This window comes from Boleophthalmus pectinirostris, unplaced genomic scaffold (genome assembly GCF_026225935.1).
Source record: "Boleophthalmus pectinirostris isolate CB_2022bp ecotype Guang Dong unplaced genomic scaffold, ASM2622593v1 HiC_scaffold_773, whole genome shotgun sequence".
NCBI lineage: Eukaryota > Metazoa > Chordata > Actinopteri > Gobiiformes > Gobiidae > Boleophthalmus > Boleophthalmus pectinirostris.
The window spans coordinates 13029-23546 of record NW_026571508.1 but is presented as its reverse complement, the minus strand read 5'-3'; the positions used below and the strand labels follow the sequence as shown (position 1 = coordinate 23546).

General features: G+C 37.3%; 1 protein-coding gene across 1 annotated transcript; it reads left to right on the top strand.

The window, feature by feature from the left end:
- The first annotated feature begins 407 nt into the window (after positions 1 to 407).
- On the top strand, positions 408 to 10518 carry LOC110173816 (phosphatidylinositol 5-phosphate 4-kinase type-2 beta). Its single transcript, XM_055165461.1, has 8 exons — positions 408 to 784; positions 1400 to 1552; positions 3264 to 3410; positions 5000 to 5038; positions 6132 to 6245; positions 7453 to 7714; positions 8369 to 8472; positions 9068 to 10518. Exons 1-8 carry the CDS (start codon positions 731 to 733, stop codon positions 9146 to 9148), a joined length of 954 nt encoding a protein of 317 aa, XP_055021436.1. The 5' UTR covers positions 408 to 730; the 3' UTR covers positions 9149 to 10518.

The following is a 10518-nucleotide window of genomic DNA, read 5'->3' as shown; positions in this document are numbered from 1 at the left end:
CTGGATTTTAAAACCACACAATCACTATGGCCACTGTGAAGCTGTGGGCATCAGATGCAAATGAGTGTTTCTTAGTCATCAGATAAACAGAGCTCACAGCCCCTGGAGCTACATCTGTGATGGCCAAGTCAATGTGTGGATCCTACCACTAAGAGCAAACTGTCTTTTTGGAGGAAATTGTGTGATTTTGACAAAACAGATGCCTTTAAATTTTTTGTGTTTTTAAAAAATATTAGTATTGGTTGGTTTTGAATTTGGTTGACTTTTTTTTTCAGCATTATTATTCTATATTATAAACATCAGAAATAATCTGGACCAACTCCTACAAAATAATGCTACTGCTACTGCTGCTACTACTACTACTACTACTACTACTGCTAGTCTTCTACTGTTACTACATTCACAGTTACTTTCACTACAACTGCTACTATTACCACTGCTACTAGTATTACTACTACTACAAAAAGGAATAAGTAAAGCTGTTTTAACATTGACAATTGATTGAACTGTAAACTGTATTTCTGAACAATTTTCTACTTTTTAAAGCATTGTAAATAATTGTAATCATGTGTTGTTACAACTGACTTATAAACATGCAAAGAGAGGGAGAGCCAGCTATTGTTTCAGCTGCTTAGTATGCATCATTAGGCCTCACTAAATCCTTTTCCCTGTGTCTGTGTCCACCAGAGAAAATCTGCCTAGTCGCTTTAAGTTCAAAGAGTACTGCCCCATGGTGTTCAGAAACCTGAGGGAGCGTTTCAGCATTGATGATCAGGACTACCAGGTCAGTACTGCAAGAGGAACTCAGAACTGTATAGGACTGTTTCTGCAAATGTGTAAGAAGGATATGGTGAAGGCACTAGTATGTTTAGTATGCTTTTTGAATCTTTTGAATTGTCACTTAATGGCACTTTTAATCGTTAAGCTATCCCTTTGAGTACATTTGCATGACCAGAAAATGAAAAACATAAGCCATAAGATCTGATTAACATGCATAAAAGAAATCTGATCAATAAGATGAAAAACAACAGATGGCCTGTGTGGGTCAATTAGTGGATTTCCAGAATAACTGTACTAGTGTTTGGGAGACAAGGTAAAACAAATAATGTTCAGACCTTTGGCGTGCATGTAAACATAGAAGTTTTGTATTAGCAACTTCTCAGGTCTGTCAGTGACAGTGAATGTTTTTGGATTAGAAGTTTTATATATTTTCTATTACTGATATTGTACAAAAATGCCAAGCATGAGTTGAAATTCAGTCCAAAACCTCTGGAAATAAATCAAATAATCCTTTAATTTATAGCTAATTTATTGGGAAACACTGACGATGTAATAATTAAACATGAATTAAATATCATTGGACTGATCGTATTGTCCTGCTTTTGTGTTGTTATGTCAGAACTCTCTAACGCGGAGTGCCCCCCTGAACAGCGACTCACAGGGGCGCTTTGGGAACCGCTTCCTGTCAAGCTACGATCATCGTTTTGTCATCAAAACTGTGTCGAGTGAGGACATCGCCGAGATGCACAACATCCTCAAGAAATACCACCAGGTAAATGCACACTCACTATGTTTGCATGCACATCATATTAAAGCAAATTTTCTAAATGCATGTAAAGTCAGGAAGTACTATTGAGATGATCCCTTTATCACATCTAGAGAAGCCAGTTTGTACTCGATACCTTCTGCTTGTGACCGTGCAGTCCAATTTACATAAGGCGTATGTTCAACTGCACTGGGTAAGAAACAGCCAGGAAAATATTAGACATGTGTTTGGATGTGTACTCACTTGTTTTAGATCAGTAGCAATGATAAAATACAGTCCCTCCACATGTGCACCTACTGAGCACATGTTTCTTTGTTTTGGTCCACTATGTTAAAGTGAAAATGTAACTTACCAGACCGTCAATGTGTTTTGTGTGAGTGCTAAAGTGAGCGAATAACCTGTAAGTAACCTAGCATGCTAGTTCCTAGCATGTCTGACAATCAAATGATCAATGTAAATGAGATGTTGCTTATCGATTTCTGACAGGAATGTGTTATAGAGTATAGCAATGATTTTCAATCAGTGTGCTGTAGAACACTAGTGGTCCTTGCCAGGTGTGCCTTAGAAAGCAGTTTAGAAGTGCCCTGTGCAAATTTCTAAACTAGAAAAGGCACAAAATGATCACCATTACAAAATTCCTAGTGTTAGACAGAGACATGTTGTCAATACATTTTTCTCTACCGAGTATAAGTTTGTTACAAACATGATTGAAAAATTCTGCAGAGCAGTTGGAAAGATGCCTAAGAGGAATATTTATGTATAGTGAACAAAAACAGTTGTTTTGTAATTGGGAAATCCACAAGATGGAGGTAGATAGTCGATCGGGGCAGCAATAACAAGAGGAGTGGAGTAAGAATGATATGATATTTTAACTGCTCAGTGTGCTTGATTGCCCCTCTGGGATAAATAAAGTTATACTGGTTGATTGACTGAGTTGGAACATTCTACAAATGTGACTCTATTGGTACAGAAAGAGGTACAGCTCATGTACAGTTCATTTAAGAGATTTTAGGTTAATCACTAATATATTGGGTTTATTCAATTTTGACATGTTAATCACATACGTTATACAAAAATGTAAAGAATATATTCTCGTCATCCTGCTTAGTTTTGACATGATGAAATACCACTTTTTAAAACTTTTTAAAACACTACATTTGATTTGCTGAAAGCTGCATGAACCCTGTATTGGGATGATTGAGTACAGTGGAGAGATGTGGGAAACGGAAAGGGAAAGGAAAAAAATATTCATACTATTCTTTGATTAACTAACAAACTTGGAATTGATCCTGGACTACTGTTATGTGGGATGCAAGATTCATCACATGGCCTGATTAGCATAAAAAAAAAAAACTGAAGAAAATGTATATATAGAATGTGCCATTAGACCCAATCTTATTAGTTATTTCAGTGTATTGCTATCTATAATCTCATATTGTTTAATGGAACACCACCACTGTTAATGTACTGCCTGCCAATTTCTAATCAGTTTACTCTCCTCTCCCTCTCTTTTCACTCCTCTTATTCTTTACCTCCCTCTCTACTGTCTTTCTATCCTCCCTCCTCTCTGTCTCCCCTCCCTCTCCTCTCTCTATGTCTTCCTCCTGCTTCCACTCTTTTCCCCGTCTCTTTTCCTTCTTCAACCCCCTCCCCTTCTCTTTCTTTTTCTCTCCCACTTTCTCTGTTTCTTCACCCACCCTCTCTCCTCTTTGTCCAGTTCATTGTGGAGTGTCATGGCAACACGCTGCTCCCTCAGTTCTTGGGCATGTACCGGCTCACAGTGGACGGAGTGGAGACTTACATGGTGGTCACCAGGAATGTATTCAGCCATCGCCTCACTGTGCACCGCAAATATGACCTCAAGGTATCACACCGTTTAGGAAACTTGGATATTTACAAGAAAAAAAAAACAACAGTGCATTCATAAGAACTGGTTACAAACATGCAAAGTTAAATTAAACTAGAGATATCACAGGGGAAATGTTTGTGTAAATTACTGTGAGAAGAAACACTGTGATTTGAAAATGTCAGCAATTAAATAGTAAAATCCTCTTGTCTGAGTATAATAGACCATCATAATGTCATATTGTAACATATCATATTACAAAAGTGCTGGAGCCACAGACCCTAACTACGAGCCCTAGCTCTTCACATCCATTGACTGGGGGCAGTTAAGGGGGCATTCGTAGTGTTTGTTCCTATTTGATCCCTGTGTAGTCCTGGTCCAGTCCAAGTTTATTTCGAGACTTAGTTACAGCTTCGTCCCAACGCTGATGTGGTATTTGTTCAAGTGTGAACAACCACAAGACTCACCAATTCCCCTAACATGTCAGGGGCATTTGGGGAAAGTATGAATCTTCTGAGTCTCATAGAGTAAAAGGGGTAGAATACAAGTTAATGTGCTCTGTATTTGAAAGAGAAGCAAAGACATTTCAAGGCCCATAAATACTGTACATTGTGGCCTGCCATTTTTGTCAAAACCCAGTCTTGTCAGATCTTAAAAGCTAAAGAAGGCAGGGCTTTGTTAGTACTTAGATGGGAGACCTCTGAGAATTCCAGGTGGAACAGCAGGGCGCCAGTTTCAAAAACTATTGTTGTATCCTTAGGCAAGACACTTAACCCACATTACCTAGTATGAAATAGGCGTGTGCGTGAGTGTTGCTGGTTGGAGGGCCCTATGGCACAGTTTAGCCCAGGGCAGCTGTGGCTACAGTAGTAGTTTACCTGTGGAATGAATGAATGCACAGAGTTTTAAAGCCAAATTGAGCGTCTAGAAATGTGCTATATAAGACTAAGGTATTATTGTCAGTCATTTTGTTAGATCATTTATATAGTAATTATTTTTGCAAAATCATAATGTTGAAGTCTGCTGCACTCAACTGTGTTCAAATTGTAATGAAAAATAAGCAGAAATACGTGGGTGAGGATTTCTCTTCACCAAACATTTGATTTGCAAATATCTGTATGGTTGTTAGGCTAGGAAAATTGCACTAAATAGGGTAGATCCACATTTCTCTTGGCAGTGAAAAACAACATTTATTCTGGAGGTAAATATTTGTTTGACTTTAGCTGCTAACAGGAGCCCAGAGCGCGCACGAAGCGTTCTGCTCCAAATGACAGAGCAGATGCAGCTGTTTATCGCAGTCCCTTGAGCTTGGGCCATTGTTGGATTCTCTGAAAGCTCAGCCCCCCGAAAATGACACAAAACAAATGCCGCTTTCTCACATTCAGGAGCAAAGTGTAAAACAGCACTCTATTTCGAAACAGATTTTATTACTCCCAGCTTTCCATGAACACTTTATGCTTTGCCAAGTACAAACCAAAAACATCCAACATCACTGCAAGATGCTGTCAAGGGAAAAGTGTTTAATAAGCAAACATATCTGCAGTTGTATTCTTATCTTCATCTTTGTTTCTTGTGCTAATTTTGTCTCTTTTTCTTCTCGTTTTAAGGGATCTACGGTCTCAAGGGAAGCCAGTGACAAGGAAAAGGTGCGTTTCATTTTGGTGTTGACAGCTGGTGGAACAGGGTGACAGAAATAAATGCCCCCAGCTCACCCGGAGACAAACTTGCTGTCAAATGACATCTAAATTAAGTCTGCAGATGTAGTTCACTAAAACACTGGTTAACAAGCTGTGGTTTGGGTACTCCTTTTCGTACACTGGAGTTTGATTTATTTTATACAGTAAGGTCCCAGTTAATGTGCTCTAGTCCTCTATCAATCCACGTGTAGTCCTGGTTTAGACCTGGTTTATTATTTTTAGGTTAGTTCTTGTTTAGTACTGTTTTTTAGTTCTTGCTTGGATATGGTTGAAGTTCAGTTCAGTTTAAGATGCACTACGTATGATTCTTGTGAAGAGTCTATCACCTCCTTTCCTTCAACAAAATGTCATTGCATTGCCTGGAATGTTCCACCCTTATGGCATTAATTGCGTCTATCTTACATTTTATCAATAGCAGGTGTTTTAAGTGCTAAAAATACCTTGTAAACATTCTTGCTGCGAATAAGTTCTCCTGTGTACAGCTTTGACCTGTAACTTGGCCTACTGGTGACACCTGCATGTCTCCATGGAAATAGAAAAGGGTAATTCCATACTGTTAAATATTCCAGGCAAAGGAATATTATCTTCTCCATGAAGACAAGTGGGTTGCGGATCCATCACAAAACTTACATAGTGTACCTTTAAGTAGATAAGATAAAGAAATAAAAGTGAACTATTTTTTTTCTGATTATAGTCTTATATAAGTTTAGTCCTAACTCCTGATTTAGTGTTATATAATTTGTCCCTATTTAGTAATAGTCATTTTAGCCCACAGTTGGTATTTTGAAAGCCAAATACTGTATGTAATTGTCTGATGGGCAAAGTTTGAGCACCACTGTTGTAGAACAGCACTTTTATCTTGTGTGCTTTAGGCCACTGCCAGTGTACGAGCTTTTAGTACAACGATGGTGATAAGATAACTTTGATTCACTCATGAGGGGGCCATTATGTAAACTTAAGTCAAACAAAGCTTATAACTAAATGGTTATTTTGATTTACCAAAGTCGTAAATGTTTACATATTTCTCCGCCTGTTCATGTAGGCTAAAGAACTTCCCACTTTTAAAGACAACGACTTCCTGAATGAAGGCCATAAGCTGCAAATAGGAGATGACAATAAGAAGCTATTTTTGGACAAATTAAAACGTGACGTCGAGGTAAGAGTCTTCTAATATTTTAAATATTATTGTGTGTAATGAGATATTCCTATTTATATCAAATGTACCTTTATCCCATTTAAGGTAAAGTTAAGTTACATTTTGAGTATTTTGTTTTATCTAAAGTCTCCAAAGAGGAATGTAAAGCCTTGATTAAAAAGACCAGAGTTGATCAGTGACAATTAGCAATGACTGAATCTTGATCTTGATTAACATTTAATTCATATCCCAACCTTAATTAGGGTGAACTATTTCTAAACACTTACATACATATAATAAAATATAAAGTCAGTATAAAGTTCTCATTGATGGATAGTGAATGTGTCATCTTGACTGAATCAAATTCTACTTTTCACAAAATTCCCACAGTTCTTAAATAAACAGTAGGAACTAGGCCATGTGGTATTGTTTTAAACTCAGCTGGCTTTTTCCCTAAAGGCAAAAGCAGCTTTTGATGAGACAGTGAAGGATTCCCTTTGAACAACACCCACTACAGCACCCCCAAGTGGTTAGAAATGGCATTGCCAGACCCAGGCTGCAGTTCATAGAATATGCAGCAATACAGCTTTCAGGATTGATTTCTTCGATAACCATTAGCTATATAATGCTACGCAATGCAGCTTTCATGTTGTCAACACACAATTTGAGTGCATATACTGACATACAAAGCCAACTAAGTAGTATCCACAATTTAGGAAACAACACTGAATTGAAACTATAGTAAAGGTTCTATCAACCCGCTTTATAAAAATATACATGACACTGTGGACTCCAGTGAAGCTCTGTAACTCTTAACACTTTTAATATCAAAGATGTTAAATCAAGAATTAAAATTATACTTTTTCAGAAACTGTCTTCCCTCATTAGTTTATTCAAAGTAGTATTTGGATCGATTCATGCATGTTTGGATAGGATTAAAAAAGATGGTGCAAAGCCATTTTTCTACAATAAAACAAATATACATAAGGTTTGCTGCTTGTTACAGTGAAATGCACAAAGAAGAAGTGGGGCTTCTCATTTATTAAGTTATGAAGCTGTTTAAGATCAGTATTATGGTTTCCATTGAAAAGCAAAAATTTCAAATAGTTAAGATAGTAAAGATAATAATAATGAATGATAATACATTTTATAGTTTAATACCACCAAAACTACAAAATCTATTATCAGTTCACTAAATAGATTTGTCATATCTTGTTATGTCTTGCAGTTCTTGGCCACATTAAAGATCATGGATTACAGTCTGTTGGTGGGCATACATGACGTGGAGCGGGCAGAGCAGGAGGAGATGGACGTGGAGGCAGGGGGGGAGGAGGACGAGTATGAGGCAGATGGGATGGGGGGCGGAGCTCTGACCGGCTCGTTTGGGACTCCTCCAGACAGCCCTGGGAATCCTCTGAACTGTGGGGGATTCTTCGGCCCCGGCGAGTTCGACCCCTCTGTGGACGTTTACGCAATCAAGAGCCAGGAAGGTGAGTACTTTGGGCAGGATGCTAGTAAAATGGTAGCTTCTAGATGGGGATTGTCCTATATGTTTTTTGTTAATACCAAAAATTGAGTTGCTGCTGTGGACATGAACTGATATTTGACAGGACTAGTACCTATATTAAGTTTTTAAAATCCATAATTACTTTTCACTTTTGTACAAAATGTATTCACATGGGATGCCTTTGTTCAATCACGGATGTTTTTATTTTGAAAAATATGCGTTCTGTAAGCAGGGTCGCTTCTCCACAGATCTGACTTATAATTTGGCTCAGTGGTGTCATCTGTTTGTTTACGTGGAGATAAATTTGTTTAATGCCATTCCATGCCATTAGGAATACCCCAGTCAAGGCAATAACATTTTTACAGAGCACCTTTAAATATTTTTAATTTAATTCTAGATTTTAATTCTAGATTGCTCCCTGTTGTGTACTAGCAATGTTCAAACTTTGTACTTTTACACATCTTGGTTCACTCATGTGTGAGTCTTTTTGCTGTGGCTTGGGTTTAGCTCAGTAGACTTAACTTAAATTGAAATGCAGCAAGCATCCATGGTAGACCAAACATAGATTGTTGTTTAATGCTTGGCTGATTTCTGTTGATTCAAGGGTCAAAAGTGAAAATGCTATTTTTTTTTTCAGGAGCTGTGAAAAAGGAGGTGTACTTCATGGCCATCATCGACATCCTCACGCACTATGACGCAAAGAAAAAAGCTGCACATGCTGCCAAAACTGTGAAACATGGGGTCAGTTTGCTTTTATATAATCAATTTCTATTAAATATATGTTATTTAATACATGTAGCGTTAACAGTCTGTTTCAAATTGAGTCTAGTAGTAACGATTTTTTAAATCCCAAAATATGGGTATGGCTGGTTAGATCATGGAAACACCAAGACTTGACCTGCTTATGGTTTCATTCAGTTGGAAAATTTAAAAAAATTTGACATTTTACTAAATAGTTGGTGACTATGAAAAGAGTCTGTCTGGCCATCTAGACTCTTGTTCACTAAAACAATACATCTCAGGCTAGAGGTGGGCAATATATGGAATTATCAATAATAATATGGATGTTAATTTTATACTACTACTTTTAATAGATGCAATAATATCTGATTCTGGCATATTTATTTGATACTTAAATCTCAACTGGACTAGAAAATATCTTTAGTTTCAAATTTTTTAAATACTGCACAAATTAAGATACCAATTTTTGTCAACATTTGGAATTTGTCCCCTTGAGCAAAATGTATCAAAATATCAGTTTTAACAGTGGTTTAGGGACAGAGCTAAATGTAGTCATCAGCTGATACAACATGTGTTGTTTGCTTTATTTCCTCAGGCGGGGGCAGAAATCTCGACGGTGAATCCGGAGCAGTACTCCAAACGATTCTACGAATTCATGTCCAACATCCTGTCATAGACTCATGTCCCAGTCCAGCTCCTGTCGCTTACCACGCACTTATTTCTTCTCCTCTTTCTCAATAATTTGTCTTTGTCCTTAACTTTGTTCCCCTTTAAACAAAAAATGATGAACTACAACCCTACCCCAGGTAGGATGTGCAAAAGGCTGTTACAAGTCCCATATACAAAAACAATGACTTTCTACGTCTCTACATCTCCATAAGAAAACTGATTATCCTTTTTTGGTGAAATTGGTCATATTTTGCCACGTCGTTCCTCCTCACGCCAGCACAGGATCCTTGTCACGAATGCCTTGAATGAGTGCGTCAACTTTAGAGGTTCACAGTTTATTAGTACAAGTCTCCTCAGTAGGTTGCGTTCATGTGCAAGAATTTAGATGTTATAATTTCAAATGGAGGGCAGAAGCTTATGTACCTCTTTGGCAGATTCAGAGTTTTTAGTAGAAATATCCAAACCTATGAACCACAGACACTGAACTACAGAGTCACTTGTTTGGTATTGGTTCTAACTTGCCACATTAATCGAATGGCGTAAAATCCCTCCAGCTGACAACAATCACGTCTTGGGGTTGAATAATGGCATCGGTTTCTGAAGATGTTAAACTTGCCAGTATTTCTTTCATGTGAGTAGGTCCCATAATTACAGCAATATAAACCATAAACCAGGTCAATAAATCTGCAATCTGACAGTTAAACTGACCTGTCCTCCAGCTCATTTTTAAACTACAGGCATTTTCGAATGTTGTGATGTCACATGAATGCAACCTATTAATGTTCATGTTGTTGTTGTTTTCATAATTTCTCTGTTAGATACAAACACAATGTAAACTTTCACAGAATGGTCAGATTGCATGACTTTTGACAGTCCAGACATCAATCTTGTCTCTCTCTTTCACTCAACCAAAACAGCAAATTGGAAAAACAGGGAATAACACATTAATGTATGTATAAGTAACTGAATGCAATATCAAAAATGCATGGCAATGACGTGTACATGAGACTCCACCTCCCGTAAGTTGGAAACATCAAAACCACTGATGATAGTGAGTGTTATGACTAAAGCGAACTAAACAAAAAAGAAAAAAAAAATTGGTGTTCTGAATGTTACGTTGCCATATTGTTTATGAATATTTTTTGAAATTTTAACCGTGAGCTTGGTGGAGGTCGGTCTTGCGTGAAAACTTCACACAAAAAGGGGAAATCTGCAACAAATACTTGTTTTATTACCATAAGAATCATTTTTATATCTTGTTTACATTAATGTAGCAATTTTGTGTTTGTATACAGTATTGTTTTGTTACCAAGAGACTTTAGAAAAAAAAGGTTACTTGAAAATGGTTCATTGCATATTAAAGGGAGTTTTATCTTG